Here is a 17,346-nt window from a genome sequence, read left to right on the forward strand (position 1 = left end):
TGAACAGCAGCTCGTTGTTGGATTCCCAGACACGATCGCAACTGATAACCCCCCCGGCCATCCCACCGTCGTCCATCAAGGCCCGCCCCCTTTGCCAACGGGCACACCACTGAAAACGCCAATTCGCACTCAGCGCGAACAGATATAACACCCGGTACTCGACAGATCCAAGCTTGAGACACGAGCGCCCGCGGTGTTCACTCACCGAGACTCGGCTACCATCATGGTTTCGCCAGCGGTTCCCGAGTACGTCGTCCGATGCGAAAGGGGGGAATACGACAGCACGCTGACATTGACAGGCTCACCGAGGAGCACATTCACGAATCGATCGACGCCAGAACCGACTCGCTGATATCCCTGCGCGAACTCGGACCCCCAGATCTTGTGCATCTCCTGAAGCAACCCAAGGGTAACCAGGGCAAGCAGGTGTGTAGATTGGCACGTTTGTGAATCGCAGCAGAACCCTCTGACAAACTCGGCAGATTGGTGTCTATCACCACGTTACTGGTGTCGAGGCCTCCTCTTCTGCCAGTCTCGCCGCCTACATCAATACTCTGACGTACCGAGAGCATGGCCCGTCGGCGCAGATCAAGATTGTCGAGGGGCTCTACTGGTGAGTGACCTTTTCAACAACCGAAATAATCTGTCGCTGACGAGACGCAGCTGTTACAATGCCTTTTCCCGACTTGACATGCGCGTGCACGTCACAATTCCCGGCTCGGTCGAAAGCTACTGCGTAGATGAGCGAGGAGAGAAACGCAAGGCCACCGACGAGCTCTGGCTTGAGACATATCTCTGCAGCGTATTGCGCGCCTACTCGTACGCGGACGACGGAAGCGGAGAGACGATTCGCAAGATCATGGGTGTGCGACGCTTCAACCCCGTCACAAACACGGAGACGGAACACCGGTTCCTCAACGCTGCCGAGCAGCTCTTCTTCCGAGGTAGGTGCATCCAGCGCTTGTTGCACGATGCAATCTAACATTTGTAGGTTGGCAGCTGGGCTCCGATTCGGTCGTTCAAGTACCTAACAGCGTCTCGAACCATCTCACGACGGGCCTTCTCAAGTACTTCCAGACCACCGGTCGCTATGCATCGGGCATCAACCTGTTTGAGAAGCTGCGCACCCAAAACGTCGAGGTCTCCTCCCTTCTCGCCAAGGTTCTATTCATGGGCAACGAAGAAGTTCAGGGCATTCGTGTTCTTCACCAGGCTCTGAAGGAATCTCCGATGGACTACGTGATGCTTGACACGCAGGCTGAGTTTCTTCTAAAGAAGGCCGAGTCTGCGGCCACCCCTGAGCAGAAGGAAGAGCGCCTTCGCATGGCGCTAGGATGCGCGGACCGCAGCACAATAGCTGCGCCCAGCGAGTTCGGCACCTGGGCTCGCCTCGCGCAGGTCTATGTTGCCATGGAGGACTGGGAGAATGCGTTGACGATTCTCAACTCGTGTCCCATGTTCACCTACCAGGACAAGGATGCGCCGCAGATGCCAGAACCAAAGGATGTTCACCTCCCAACGCTGCCAGAGACACGCCTCGACGAGATTGACAGCGAGCCGGAATCAAGGTACTCTGAGCAGGTCGATCCTAGCCTGCTGAACCTTCGTGCTTCAGTATACAAGGGAACCTTTAAACAGGCGTACGGCATTCTCACGGAGATGGCGCAGAAGATTGGCTGGGACCAGCTCCTCAAGATTCGAAGCACCGTCTTCGTCATGGAGGACGAGTATCGCACCGAGAAGCAGGAGTCGACGCAGCCGAACACCATTAAGCGTACCGCCAGCACCGATGGTCTTCGAGGCACGCCGGATCCGACAACAAACGGAGAGCAGACCGACGACGAGGACGCCGTTGACGAGAAGAAGACTGTAGGTGATACACCAGAACCCGTCAATGGGGAGGCCGTTGACGGTGGTGCCGCCGCTGTTGAAAAGCCCACACACGCCATTGATCCCGGCGAGGTCAAGGCTGACCCTGAGGCTGTAAGTCGCCGCTCTCCACCGATTGCATTTGAAGCCCGTACTAACTATGTAGACCCACCAGAACGATGAACATCTCTCCAAGCTCAACAACAAGCGTCTGTGCGAGCGCTGGCTAGACAGTCTTTTCATGGTGCTCTATGAAGACCTGCGCGTCTACACGATCTGGCGCACGCAGATGGCGCAGTACCGCGCGCAGTCGATGCAGTACCGCAAGTCGGCGGAGGAGTGGGAAATTCTCGGGTCGCTGGCAGAGCGCCTCCAGCACACGGACGAGGCAATGGAGGCCTACCGATCATGCTTGGCCGCAAGGTTCAGCCCCAAGGCGCTGGCCGGCATCCTGCGCGTATTTGAGCGCAACAAGAACACAAGGGAAGCCGTCGCGGCATTTATTCGCTTGGTGACGTGGCAGTACAGATGGTATTCCGAGTTCTCGCCCGAGCTGCTCCGCACCGTCCGCTCGCTCATCGAAGATGAGGGTGCCGTCAAGGTGCGGAGCATCATCCAGGCCACGAGCATGCCTCAGAACGTCCTCGACCTGACGCATCACTACGCGGCATTGTGCGCCAAGTTCCGCAGCAGCGGCACCGACGGTTAGCGGAGGGGTGATGCAAGGAATGGAGGCGACAACAGGATGAGATTTTACGATTGAAGGTTTTCGAATTAAGCCTGGGCGGTGCAGTCCAGCTGCCTTCTGGCAAGCGCTCCGGGCAGCCATTATAGCAAACTTTCCGGCCGCCGACGGCTTTTATATCACAATGAAGTGTCACACTGCGCCACCTATCACATTTGACAACGCCGTACTGAATGAAGCTTGGAGTGCCGATGCTGAGGAACACGCATGTGCCCTGTGAAATGTATTGTGAGGCGCGTTCCGCTGTAGACGGTTCAACCTCAGCATCGTGTCGGCTTCAGTCTACCACCACTAATCCACATGACGGAGCGGCAGCATCGGCGATTCCGAATCTCGAAAGATTTTCAACGAGCGATCGATCAGTAGTGATGCTCGACGCCAAGGTGATGCTACGTTGACCGGAGCTGACCTCCGTGTGTTGGAGACCTTCTCCACAGGGGGACCACTAGTTGACGGATATCACGAAATCATGACCATCAGAGAGGAGCATCGTGATATCAGTCCAAATGACGAGGAATGAGATCATAGGGGTCCTGATGTGTTGAGGCGCGCCAGCCTTCAAATACTTCAAAGCAGCCGCTCAATTGCTTCAAGGCGTTCATGGTACCATTCGCCTCTCTTACCCTTCCTAACGAAAACGACAAATCATTGACACTCTGCTGCTCCTTTAAACATGTCTGCACCCTCGGACGAACAGCTAAACAGGATCGCGGCGGATGCCGAGGCCGACCTCAACAGTTACCAGGCTAAGACGGGCGAGGCCCGCGAGCAGGCCGACGACGCCGCCGGCGTACGGTCGATTCCTGAGAACAAGTTTCCCGGCGCGGATGTGAAGTACGGCGACGACCTCTCCACAAATTCCGGCTACAACAAGCGCATTCCTCCCGAGGAGGGTGGCGATCTTGACGCCCGCGGACGGTAAGAATTATTGTGTACTTTACAACTGGACACCATTTAACTCACACACCCAACAGCCAAGCACGCGGCGAGCTCTACGATCACAACAAGGGCGACGGTGGCCCCGCAGCCGCTCTTGACGCCAACACGCCCAGCGGCGCCAACGACGGCGACGTGTACCGCATCCCGGGCATCGACTCTCTCGGGACACAGGGCCAGAAGCCTGATCCCCTGCTGCAAGGCGAGGATGCCTCCATCACAAACGTGGGCCGCAACCCGCCCGGCCCTGGAGGCAGCAAGTTCAAGGGCGAGGACTACTACGAACCCGAATCGGTGCCTGGGAGCATCGCCGCCGAGGGCAACGTGCCGCCTGCGAGCGTGACGCAGGCGAGCCGCGAGACGGAGGGATAGTAAGGCTGGTTCTCGTGTACTGATAGAATGTCTTATAACGAGTTCATGATAATTAGTTGATTCGCGTCCACGTTTGGCTCGTTCGTATGCGATGTGAAAATGTGAACACGGACAGACCACGAAGGACGTGAGAGTTTGTCATTTGGTAATACCTGGGTGGCTAGACCTTGTAGGCGTGAACGATGGGTTCTGGTTCTGTCGGAGCCCCAACATTGATCGACTGGCTAAAATGGTGCTGGGTTCAGTTTCCAAGGCCTCAAGGCCTTTGTGCTTGAGGATAGTTCGACGAAGTTGCTGCCGCCAGAAACTTTTAGCAATATCGGCTACATGTCGTGAAAGTAGGGCGATGACTGGCAGTGTTGCACTGATGCTCGGAGGACCTGGTCGTAATAGTGTGCCGAGAGTCCGTACGGCACTCCATGATGTCCGCTTGGCGAAGATCTCGAACGATTGGCAAATCAAAAGCCGACTGCTTTTCGCGCGATTTCATTGGTCGGCACCTGCATTTGCACCCTGTCAAGGCATCGGATGCACCCCCCGCCCCAGGTCCTGATTGCTGGTAATCCTGCCCTAGCTCTCGATTGCAGTGAGACTAACCCAGCCAACTACCTGCCCTCTGTCGTGGTGATGCAATAGAAACCATGTAGGAATCCCCTCGGACGCCAATCTGACGAGGAGGACAGTTCATACGATGGACGAGAAAGACTTGGCGGGCACCACACTTCGCAAACGAGCCTATCACAGAAAGGTGAGAACGGGGTGTCAAACCTGCAAGTGAGTCTCCTGCGCTGCGCTGCGCGCGCTGTATAGCTCGACATTCAGGGACCCATGAGCTCAACAATCACAGGATACGCCGAGTGCGCTGCGATGAGGGAAAACCTGATTGCCAACGATGCTTATCTACGGGCAGAAAATGCGATGGCTACGCAAAAGAAGATCGCAGCCCGTTGTCCGCCTCTGTACCACAAACCACCATAAGCCCAGGCTCGCCGCTGGCTTCTGAAACCTTCCCTCGGCCACAACACACCGCCCTGGCCCTCCGGCCTACCCTGCCGCAACGATGCCCCAAAGAGACTCGCAGCTACCGTTACTTCCTCGACGTCGCTGGTCCGTCGCTGGCTGGCGTTTTTGACGTGGACTTCTGGCTCGCCGAGCTACCCCGTGCTTGCCATGCAGACCCGGCAATATGGCACGCCGTCGTTTGTCTCGGCGCGGCTCACGAAACGAATGCCCTAGACTTCACCGTCGGGTCCTATCCGCCGCAGAAGATTTTCGCCCTGCAGCAATTTAGCCACGCGATCCGATCGCTCACTGAACGACCCCCGCAAAGGACCGACATTTGGAGGGCCCTGACAATCAGTGTCATCTTCACCTGCGTCTGCAAGGTCCAGGGTCTCCATTCGCAGGCACGCATGCACCTCGCGTCGGGCCGTCAACTCCTCGAAGAACTGCAGTCGTGCGAAGAACAGCAGCCGGCACCACGCAAGGCTACTGCCACGGGATCAACCGTCCCTCCGCAGACGTCCAGCAGCCCGATAAACCTCGCGCCCTTGAAGGACCTGCTCCTGAATCTCGAGGTCTTCGTCTATTTCAAAGACAACGGAGACTTGATCCGGGCCCCGGAGCTGGTGGCGTCGAGTAAGATCTTCCATCTGTGGCGTCTGTACGAGGCACCGCTGGAGACGCCCACGGACTCGAGGACGGCTAGACCCTTGACCGTCGACAACTTGACGCACGCCCTTCAGGCGATCGAGTCACTCTTCAGCGCACTCATCTACCTGCGCCAGCAGCTGGTGCGGCAATCGTCAAAGACGGACCCCAACATCGGCGACGGGGATCTTGACTACTTCGTCGCGCGCGAGGCGCCCTACGTTCGGTGTTTCAAGCAAGTGAGAAAGGCGCACGACCTCTTCGTCAAAGAAACCATCCGCAGCCCTGAGGCCCAGTCTGTCGTGCCTTACAAGGCGCTGCTGACTTTGTCGCTGGCCCTCGCAGCCACCCGCCTCATATTTGTCGGAGATCCCGAGCTGCCCGACCAGAGCAAACGTGACGAGGATCTTCCGCGACAGTACGAGTACATTGTCAACCTCGCAGAGCGCATCCTCAAGCCCGACCACCGTCAGCACCCACCGTTTGCCAAGTCTGGCACGATGCAGTCTGCCCTGTTTGCCGTCGCGTACATGGGGAAGCCTCAGAGTGTACGACGCCGTGCGGTACAACTCATGACGCAGTATCCTCGACAGCAAGGAATAAACAACAGCCTGGAGAGCGCCAGCATCGCCAATGTCATCATGGCGAGGGAGCAGGAGCTGCTGCGACGAGAGCTTGTAGGGTTGAACGGGACTTCTGCCACGGGCGAGGTCGAAGACCTCGAGGTGCCCCCGTTGAAGAGGCTGTTCAACTATACCATAGAGTATGTCGGAGCCCGGTCGGCCATGGTGAAGCTGCACACTTGGGAGGAGCATACTGAGGGACGACCAGGAGAGGAACGAACCATTCATTGGTGATCGCCAGTCACCATGGCTTGTTCGTCACCTGCGGTTCCGATGATGCTGTACAGGGCCTGCGTAGAAACGCGGACGACGCATGCTCCACGATCTTTTGGAGACGGTCTCCTCCTTCAGATATCCCTTTTCAGGCTCTCTACGGTCTGGGCCGAAACGAGTCAGGACTGACCTGATACTGCATTGATGGGAAAGGATTTGCCATCAACAAGATCACTTGTTTCAGCTTCAACCTTCTGACTCTGCTGAGCATTGGGTATATAATTTTATGTAAGCGAGAATCGTAAACACCATTACAGCCTCTGCTGATGATTTTCGTGTCAAAAGAATGCCGAGTGTGTACGCACCGTGGCCACGAAGTGGGACTTGGGCGTCACGCTACCGGCCGGAGGCGAGCGATTGCTGAATCGCCATCCAACCCCGCACTAGCCGCCCACAAGAGGCTTCACGACAGTAGCCCCTTTACGAAAGCCAGGGTTGAGAATCAAAGTCCACCGAGTGAGCGTTGCTTACGTCCAATTTTGATTGCTAGGACCGACTTCTCTTCCTGCAATCTCTCCGTCAACTACCTTCATCATGTCGTTCGGCACAAAGGCAAAGCTCAATACGGGCGCCTACATCCCGTACGTCGTTGTACATCCCGACTGAACACCACTGACGCGATGTATTCAGCACACTGGGATACGGGACGTGGCTTTCGGATCCCGGCGTTGTCGGTGCGGGCGTCTATGAAGCGTTGAAGGCTGGCTACCGTCATCTGGTAAATCCATCTGTACGCAGACTCGTTTCAATGCTGACCGCAACATCAGGACCTGGCGAAGATGTGCGTGTAGTGACCACGATTGAAGGCAGCGCTGACCTCGATAGCTACGGCAACCAGAAGGAAGTTGGGCAGGCCATCAAGAAGGCTCTCGCTGAGCTGCCGGGGCTGAGGCGTGAGGACATTTTCATCACCTCCAAGCTGTGGAACAGGTGAGTTGGCCCAATGGCCGAGGCGCTGATCGCTTCTCACAAAACACAGCGAGCACCGCCCGGAAAACGTCGCCCCTGCGCTTGAAGATACCCTGAACGAGCTCCAGCTGGAGTACCTCGACGTTCGTAGGCTTCAGTATCCCTCTGCGCGCACCACTGACTTCCGTAGCTTTACCTGATTCACTGGCCCGTGGCTTTCAAGAAGACCGATGGCAACCCGTTCCCTGTGACTGCTGACGGCAGTGAGATTGATCTCGATCTCGATGTTTCCATTGTAGATACGTGGAAAGGTCAGGCACCCTAAGCAGTTGTCCGAGCAGCACGCTGACCCTCATAGCCATGGTCGATCTTCCCAAGTCCAAGGTCCGCGCCATCGGCGTCTCCAACTTCGCTGCCCCTTACCTCCAGGCTTTGATCGACGCCACGGGAGTGACGCCCGCCGTCAACCAGGTCGAGCGCCATCCCCGGCTGAACCAGCTGGATGGCATCGTTAAGTACGCTGGTGAGAAGGGCATTCATATCACGGCCTATTCTGTGAGTGTACCTTCCGCTGTTTGTATGGACAGCTGCTGACTGACTGCAGCCCCTCGGTAATAACCTTATTGGCGAACCCATGGCCATCGAGAACCCCGTCATCAAGGAGATTGCCGAGAGGCTGTCGGCGACGCCGGCGCAGGTCATCTTGGCATGGGCCCAGTTTGGCGGCCACAGCGCCATTCCCAAATCTGTCACGCCTGAGAGAATCCAGTCGAACTTCCAGGAGATCAATATTACCGACGAGGACGTCAAGGCGATCAATGAGCTCGGCAAGGAGGAGCGACGTTTTGCTATTCCGTTCACCTGTAAGTGCAGCTGCATTGTCTTGAAGATCCATCACTGACGACTTCGAGGGCAACCCCCGCACCGCATCAACTTGTTCGACACTGCGGCGGAACAGAGTGCGCCTCGGAAAGTCAACATTGGCGCGTAATCAACCTCAGGCGTTCTCTTTCCTTCATTCTTGAAATCTTTCGCATTTGTCCCCGTCATCCAGGCCCCTGTCGGGCATGTAGCTCAACCTGCTACTGAGAGGACAAGGTTAAATCTCTTTAGAAAGGCAAAGGTGTGGAACATGCGTTCCCGTCAGGCCAGTGGAACTTCAACAGTAGGATTCAAACTCAGAACCCAATTACTCCTTTGTGCCTGGACGATGATGTCATATGCCGTATCTCAGTGGGCTGATGCTACTCATCGATAAGATACGCCGTCGCTGGCATCGAGAGCACGACCATGGATTCTCAAGATCTCAACGCCAGACGGCAACACCACGACACAATCATTTTGCCCTGCTGTTACACAAATTCATTTCCATTGGCCATGATATTCCACATGAGAAAAAGTAAGGCTCGGACAATGAGGGGACCTACACGCTACGCTCAGATGGGTCGTCGGTGTTGGTTGGCTTAGCCTGGCCGCGAGGGATGTCAGCCAGCACGTGCAGCGTGGCTAATGCTATTGTTTCCAGGGCGGTTCCCTGACCAATTGGCTTCTATCCGGGGCTGTCTGATACCAGCTACTGCACGTTAGAGTCAAGCCCGGTCACCGTTGCACGAGCGCGGGTTTCCAGCTTTCCAGTCGCCGGCAGGGCATAAGAGGCCAAGCCATCCCCGAGCAGAAGAACGTGTTTTGACCCCATAGACGCTCAGATTGATCATCACGCCTTCAACTGTGTTTACGCTGATACTCGAGTGTCTGCTATTCATTACGCTGCCCGGTTCCAATGGACCCTGCCAGCCTTGTCGGTTTGATCGGATCGATCGTCAGCATTGTCGACGCCACATCAACGGCGACGCATAAGCTACTCAAGTCTGCCAAGCTCCCTGATGCATTCAAACAAGTCGAGAAGCACCTCCCTCTGGTCAAGCAGACGCTGGAAGATGCTCGCCGCACCATAGACAAATCCATCACCGAAAAGCAGCGGATTGAGATACAAGATGTCCTACACGACTGCAACAGCAAGGCTCGCGAGCTGGACCGTATTTTCAAAGACCTCGGAATGAAATGTAACCAGGTCGGGGGAGAAAAATCGTGGGACACGATCCGCGGCTGGTATCGCCACATTCTGCAGGGCGCCAAGGGGCATAGGGTCGAGGCATTGATGAACGACATCATGGGCAGTCTAATCAAGCTTGGGACACTCAGCACGTTCAGAACAGCAACGCACAAAGACATGGAAGATATTAAGAGGGCGCTGCATGAGCTTTCCAACATAGAGCCGTCGCTGGATGATGCGGATTTTGAGGCTACAGGCTCGAACTACGCACACCAGACCGTGGCTTCCGGAGCTGTTGGACAGCAAAACAATCCGACGGGTGGAACGAATACTTTTGAATCAAGTATGTACAGACAGGGCAATGGTGGATCTATGCACTTTGGTAAGCAGTAGCCTACATAGCGTTCCCCAACCAAGATCTTCGATCATCTACCAAAACACTCCATTAACTCTCTCAAAGGCGCAGACCAGTTTTGGCCAGACTTGCATGTCACCGATCCTCGCGACGACAAGGCACGCATAGAGAGTACGAAAGGTGGATTCGGCGTGGACTACGACAGCTGGATCTTGACCTACAACGGCTTCAAGACATGGCGCAACAACCCGGATAGTCGTTTACTATGGATCAGGGGCGGGTCACGCAAGGGCAAGACCTTGCTGCTATGCAGTATCATCAACGAGCTGAGCGAGACGTCCCGGGAGACTGAGAAGCCAGCCTTCTTCTTCTGTCAAAATTCCGATAAACGCCTCAACAGCGGAACGGCTGTGTTACGAGGACTCATATTCTTCTTGATCGACCAGCATCCCCAGCTCATGTCCCACGTCCGTGAGGAGTATTGCAAAAAGGGCAACAACCTCTTTATAAACAAGAACGCCTGGGTTGCTCTGTCGCGTATTCTCACCAACATGGTAGTCGACACTCTTCTAAAAGACAAGATTATTATTATTGACGCGCTCGACGAGTGTGCCACGGACAAGTACTGGCTTCTCGATTTGATTTTGAAGCTGTGTTCATCATCTAGCGCCAAATGGCTCTTTTCAAGTCGCAATCCGCGCTCAATCGAATGTATACTGGCCACGGCTACCAAAGACACGACACTATGCCTCGAATTGAAGGAAGCCTCTGTCTTGAGTACCATTTATATGTACATCAAGCGTGAGGCCGAAAACCTAAAATCAGATTCAGAGCGGTTCTTCGGTAAGGAGAGGTGCGATAGAGTAAAGCAGGATTTAGTCAACGACTTCAACCAGACTCTGGCCCAGGTAGATTAGGTCTGCTATAAACTAGATCAATATATGGCCGGAAAATTAGCGGGCACTTGACAGACTGTAGAACCTTCCGCCGGGCTTCAAGTGCATAAGGAATGTATATATTGCATAGCTATTCTATAAGGTAGGAGGGTGCCTGGACCTAAGCTCGTGTCAGGACCCCTGCGGAGCCACCAAGGGCCTGCTAAGCTAAGGGGGCTGGCTAGGGGCTAAGGGTCACGAGAGAACGTATATATAGGCTACGGAGGGCCCCCTAAGCTGCGGAGGGCTAGAATTTAGATATATTCCGACCCCTTACTTACGTTCTATTTACTATAGACTATATACGGAAGACCTCTTTACTCTACTCTAAATAACGCTCTAATATACTAAATTCTCTACCCTTATAGAGTAGACCGTTAAGGCTTCCGATACTATACCGATCTACGTAATTACTAGCGCGCTGAAAACCCTAACGATAAGAAATAATAACGTAATAGAGACCTACGCTAGCTCCCGTTACTAGAAGAGTATAGAGAGTACCCTCTCTAATAAGCCTCCTATAACTATAGGCTATACGGACTCCGGATCGCCTAAGTAATTAGCTACGGAGTATAAGAGACCTAGGCCTAGGGTACGGAGCCCTAACGACGATAGCGAAACCGATAAAGAGGAATACTTAGAGAAGGCTATAGAACGTACTAAGAAGCGGGTCTATATCGAATCGCTTAAGAAATAGCTTATAGCCCTTAACGAAGACTAACTTAGTAATATTCTTACTATAGAGTACCGTAATTTCTATAATTCGATAGCGGAGGCTAGACTATAAGAAGAACCTATAGGGGCCTATATATTATCGCTTAATATAGCTATTAGTCCGCCCTTCTAAGGGCTATATCGATTAGGAATTAAATTAGCGAAATTACTAGAATACGTAATAGAGACTTACTCTATATTAAAGCGATTTCTATAAAGCTATAAAGAATAATTCGAAATCGACGAAGACCGCTTTAAAGATGAGAATAAGTATATCGCCTAAATAATATAGTACTTTACCCTATAGCTAAAGGATATATAGATAGACTATAAAGAGAGGTACTCTATAGAGAAGGAATATTTATAGGAAGAATTTAAGTAATTCTTCTATAAAGAATAAAGCGGATTAATATAAGTATAATATAGGGGACTCTATAAATAGAACTAATTACGCTAAAAGGATAATTAACCTATTAAAGAGTTCCTAAAAAAGTTCTCCGATAATATAGAAGATATAGTACTAACGTTAATAGAAGCGGACTACGTTAAATAGTTATTAATAAAGCTATAGTTAGAAGTATAAAGGAGCTTCGCTAAATAGCTCTAATAGCTATAGAACGTATAAGAGGTCGTTAACGTAATCTAATAGCTAGAGGACTTCCCGAAAAATAACTATACCGACGATACTAACTTAGTAAAGCTAGGGTAGTATTATAGTAAACTTAGGCCTACCTCTTATTAATTATAGTAAAAGCTACTCTCTAAGATAGAGTATTTTAACTATTTTAAATTAAGCTATTATATAGCGATTTATATAGAGCTATAGGAGATACGCTAATATATTATAGAATTAGTTATAATAGCGGTTAAAGGCCGATAGAATCTATATATAGCTTATATAAATAGAGTCTATATATAAAGAGCTAAAGGCTATCGAGCTTAGAGTATAGAGAACTATAAGCTTTATATATAAGAGTATTATCTATAGCTAAGGGCGTATAGTAGAGGGGTAAACGCTTAAGTAAAGAACCCTAAAGAGTCTATAGAAACCCGCCCTTAACTAGAAGAGCTAGGGTACTATAGTAAAGTAATACTCCGCTTATTATTTAAGCTTATTATAAGAGGTAAGGCCGGCTAAACTATACTTCTCGAGACCGTATTAGTATAAAGTATTAAATCTAAAACTATAGAAGGCCGACTTCGCGGATTACTATTAGGAATTATTCGGACTACGTATTAGAGAGACGTCTCTATCGAATAGCGAATAAGCTCTATAATAGATCCGAGAAGCGGAGGGTTAGAAGTATCTATTAAAGTATAAGAAAGCGTATTACTATTAAGTATAAGAAAGCGGACTTATAGAAAAAAGACCTAGGAAGTATATTATATAAGAGAATAAAGTATAGAATAATAAAATAATTATAAAGAGTAAAGTAATAATTTTAATTTAAGCTTAGAGGCTATTATTCTAAGTATAATAAGTAATAAATAAAGCCTAAAAACGTAATCTTAATAATAATATTACTATAGAGTAAATTAATAATAAAATAAGAATTTATTATAGAGAACTTATAATAAAGATAATTAGGGAGGTAGTAATAGACTCTTAAACGTATATTATATACTTAGCTTACTCTATAATATAATTATTTATAGGAATAGGAGCTAGGGTAATAATATTAACTATAGTTATAAAGCTTATAATTACCTCCCTTTCCTCTATATCTTCTTTTTTATTTTTACTTTTATTATCGTTATCGTTATCGTCTTTATCGTCTTTAATAATAATAATACGCTCTATAGCCTTTTTCTTAATATAAGCGATAATATAGGTATAGCGTAGACTGTAGCTTATAATCTTAATTATAGCCTTAAATATAACGAGGAATTAATTAAACGGAAAGCTTATAGCCTCTATAGTAACTAGGTTTCGCTATACTATAGTAAGCTATATAGTAGTAGCGTAAGCGTTAACGTAATTAGGGACCTAGAACGATATTAGAATAGCGATATAAAAGGGTAATAGCGGAGGGCTAACCTCCTAATACTTATACTTACTACGGGCGTACTTAGAGTACGAGGTAGCTATAGTAGCCCCCTTTTAGTTAAAGTAATTAGCGGACTAGCGCTATACTATACGAGTAACGTAAGGTCTATAAAGTACCTCGTACTCTATACTATCTTATAGTAGAGCGGCTAGGTAGCGCTACTACTAAGCGACCTCCTTCTTAGCGGCCTAATCGATAAGATAGCTATCTTAGGCCGAGGCCTAGATCTAATACTACTCCTTTATAGTAAAATAGTCTATCTATCTATAAAAAATTAATATAATATTAAGGACTAATACTCTAGAGTATTTATATTATAATAATAATATAGCTAAGAAGAGAGCTATTAATAGTAGAATAGTACGATTAGAATTACGGAACTTATAGATATCTATTATAAAACTATTATAGCGAAGGAGACGCTATAGGTTAATAAACTAAGATAATAGAGAAGCGCGGACTAAAGGGAACTTACGAGTAGAGGGTAGCGGAGGGCTAAAGAAGGGAAAGTTAGAAATAAGCTATGTAAACGCTAAAAATCGATAATTAAGGCCTCTTATTAAATTTACGTAAACGACTAAGTAATAATAAGGTAAAGTACTATTATAGTACTAGCGAGAGTAACGTAGAGCGCTACGCTAGAAGACTACGGAGCGCTACGCTAGAAGACTACGGAGCGCTACGCTAGAATACTACGGAGTAAGGCTAAGAACTTACGGGAGGGCTATTACTATAGGGTGAAGCTATTCCTACCGACTCCTAGGGACTAGGAGTCCTAGAGGGGGAGGTTATATTAGGACCCCTACGGAGCTACTAAGGGCCTACTAAGCTAAGGGGGCTAGCTAGGGGCTAAGGGTTACGAGAGAACGTATATATAGGCTGCGGAGGGCCCCCTAAGCTACGGAGGGCTAGAATTCAGATATATTCCGACCCCCTACCTACGTTCTATTTACTACGGACTACGTACGGAAGACCTCTTTACTCTACTCTAAATAACGCTCTAATATATTAAATTCTTTACCCCTACGGAGTAGACCGTTAAGGCTTCCGATACCGTATCGATCTACGTAATTACTAGCGTACTGAAAACCCTAATAATAAGAAATAATAACGTAATAGAGACCTACGCTAGCTCCTATCGCTAGAAGAGTACGGAGAGCACCTTCTCTAACGAGCCTCCCGTAATTATAGGCTATATAGACTCCGGATCGCCTAAGTAATTAGCTACGGAGTATAAGAGACCTAGGCCTAAGGCACGGAGCCTTAATAACGATAGCGAAACCGATAAAGAGGAACGCCTAGAAAGGGCTATAGAATATATTAGGAAGCGGGTCCGTATCGAATCGCTTAAGAAATAGCTTATAGCCCTTAACGAAGACTAGCTTAGTAATATTTCTATTACGGAGTATTATAATTTCTATAATTCGATAATAGAAGCTAGACTATAAGAAGAACTTATAGGGGCCTATATACTATTACTCGATATAGCTACTAATCCGCCCTCCTAAGGGCTACGCTAACTAAGAATTAAATTAGCGAAATTACTAGAATACGTAGCGGAGACCTACTCTATATTAAAGCGATTTCTATAGAGCTATAAAGAATAGTTCGAAATCGACGAAGACCGTTTTAAGGACGAGAATAGGTATATTACTTAAGTAGTATAATACTTTACTTTATAGCTAAGGGATATATAGATAGACTATAAAGAGAGGTACTCTACAGAGAAGGAATACTTATAAGAAGAATTTAAGTAATTCCTCTATAAAGAATAAAGTAGATCGATATAAGTATAATATAAAAGACTCTATAGATAGAACTAATTACGTTAGAAGGATAGTTAATTTATTAAAAAGTTCCTAAAAGAGTTCTCTAATAGTATAGAAGATATAATATTAATATTAATAGAAGCGGATTACGTTAAATAATTATTAATAAAGCTATAGCTAGAAATATAAAAGAGCTTCGCTAGATAGCTCTAATAGCTATAGAATATATAAGAGGTCGTTAATATAATCTAATAATTAAAAGACTTCCCGAAAGACGATTACGCTAACGATATTAACTTAATAGAGCTAGAGTAGTATTATAGTAGACCTAGGCTTACTTCTCGTTAATTATAGTAGAGGCCGCTCTCTAAGATAGAGTATTTTAATTATTATAAGTTAAGCTATTATATAGTAACTTATATAGAGCTATAGGAAATATATTAATATATTATAGAATTAGCTATAGTAGTAGTTAAAGGCCGATAGAATCCGTATATAGCCTATATAAGTAGAGTCTATATATAAAGAGCTAAAGGCTATCGAGCTTAGAGTACGGAGAACTATAGGCCTTATATATAGGAGTATTATCTATAGTTAAGAGTACGTAGCGGAGGGGTAAACGCTTAAGTAAAGAACCCTAAGGAGTCTATAGAAACCCGCTCTTAGCTAGAGGAGCTAGGGTACTATAGTAAAGTAATACTCTACTTATTACTTAAGCTTATTATAGGAGGTAAGGCTAGCTAGGCTATATTTCTCGAGACTATATTAGTATAGGGCGTTAGGTTTAAAACTATAGAAGGCCGACTCCGCGGATCGCTATTAGGAACTACTTAGACTATATACTAGAGAGACGTCTCTATCGAATAGCGAATAAGCTCTATAGCGGATCCGAGAAGCGGAGGGTTAGAGGTATCTATTAAGGTACGAGAAAGTATATTATCGCTAAGTATAAGAAAGTAGATTTACGGAAAGGAGACCTAGGAAGTATATTATATAAGAGAATAAAGTATAGAGTAATAGGATAATTATAGAGAGTAAAGTAACGATTTTAATTTAGGCCCGGAGGCCGCTATTCTAAGTATAATAAGTAATAAATAAAGCCTAGAAGCGTAATCTTAATAATAACGTTACTATAAAGTAAATTAGTATTAGAGTAAGAATTCGCTATAGAGAACTTATAGTAAGGATAGTTAGGGAAGTAATAATAGACTCTTAAATATATACTATATACTTAGCCTACTCTATAATAGAACTACTTATAGGAATAAGAGCTAGGGTAGTAGTATTAACTATAGCTATAGAGTTTACGATTACTTCCCCTTCTTCTATATCTTCTTTTTTATCTTTACTTTTATTATCGTTATTATTATTATTATCTTTATCGTCTTTAGTAATAGTAATATACTCTATAGCTTTTTTCTTAATATAAGTAATAGTATAAGTATAGTATAGACTATAACCTATAATCTTAGCTATAGCTTTAAATATAGCGAGGAATTAGCTAAACGGAAGGCCTATAGCCTTTATAATAACTAGGTTTCGCTATACTATAGTAAGCTATATAGTAATAGTATAGGCGTTAGCGTAATTAGGGACTTAGAATAATATTAGAATAGTAATATAAAAGGGTAATAGTAGAGGGCTAACCTCTTAATACTTATACTTACTATAGGCGTACTTAGAATACGAGGTAGCTATAGCGGCCCCCTCTTAGTCGAAGTAATTAGTAGACTAGCGCTATATTATATAAGTAATATAGGGTCTATAAGGTACCTTATACTCTATATTATCTTATAATAGGGCAGCTAGGCAGCGCTATTACTAGGCGACCTCCTTCTTAGTAGCTTAATCGATAAGATAGCTATCCTAAGCCGAGGCCCGGATCTAATACTATTCCTCTATAGTAAAATAGTTTATCTATCTATAAAAAGTTAACGTAATACTATAGATTAATATTCTAGATATTTATATTATAGTAATAATATAGCTAAAAAGAGAGCTATTAATAGTAGAATAGTATAATTAGTATCGAGTATACTGAGGTATAACTAGGTAACGATCGAAGAGGTTAAGTAATAATATAAAATAGAATAGT

General features: G+C 47.3%; 4 protein-coding genes across 4 annotated transcripts; all 4 read left to right on the forward strand.

The window, feature by feature from the left end:
• Nucleotides 1-223: 223 nt before the first annotated feature.
• D7B24_001710 (uncharacterized protein) lies at nt 224-2,578 on the forward strand (the record flags this gene model as incomplete). Its single annotated transcript, XM_028635932.1, has 6 exons — nt 224-246; nt 300-426; nt 483-613; nt 664-944; nt 992-1,983; nt 2,036-2,578. 6 exons carry the CDS (start codon nt 224-226, stop codon nt 2,576-2,578), a joined length of 2,097 nt encoding a protein of 698 aa, XP_028491715.1.
• A 709-nt stretch (nt 2,579-3,287) lies between these two features.
• On the forward strand, nt 3,288-6,429 carry D7B24_001711 (uncharacterized protein; the record flags this gene model as incomplete). The annotated part of the gene is made up of 5 exons (XM_028635933.1): nt 3,288-3,532; nt 3,589-3,921; nt 4,606-4,696; nt 4,770-4,779; nt 4,907-6,429. 5 exons carry the CDS (start codon nt 3,288-3,290, stop codon nt 6,427-6,429), a joined length of 2,202 nt encoding a protein of 733 aa, XP_028491716.1.
• A 573-nt stretch (nt 6,430-7,002) lies between these two features.
• Nucleotides 7,003-8,368, forward strand: GLD1_1 (mitochondrial glycerol dehydrogenase Gld1; the record flags this gene model as incomplete). The annotated part of the gene is made up of 9 exons (XM_028635934.1): nt 7,003-7,049; nt 7,099-7,186; nt 7,236-7,249; nt 7,294-7,398; nt 7,448-7,520; nt 7,568-7,688; nt 7,736-7,932; nt 7,982-8,240; nt 8,289-8,368. 9 exons carry the CDS (start codon nt 7,003-7,005, stop codon nt 8,366-8,368), a joined length of 984 nt encoding a protein of 327 aa, XP_028491717.1.
• Nucleotides 8,369-9,157: 789 nt separating this feature from the next.
• Nucleotides 9,158-10,702, forward strand: D7B24_001713 (uncharacterized protein; the record flags this gene model as incomplete). Its single annotated transcript, XM_028635935.1, has 2 exons — nt 9,158-9,812; nt 9,891-10,702. The coding sequence occupies 2 exons, from the start codon at nt 9,158-9,160 to the stop codon at nt 10,700-10,702; spliced, it is 1,467 nt and encodes a 488-aa protein (XP_028491718.1).
• Nucleotides 10,703-17,346: the final 6,644 nt, after the last annotated feature.

This window comes from Verticillium nonalfalfae, assembly GCF_003724135.2.
Source record: "Verticillium nonalfalfae strain VnAa140/NRRL 66861 chromosome Unknown scaffold_136, whole genome shotgun sequence".
Lineage (NCBI taxonomy): Eukaryota > Fungi > Ascomycota > Sordariomycetes > Glomerellales > Plectosphaerellaceae > Verticillium > Verticillium nonalfalfae.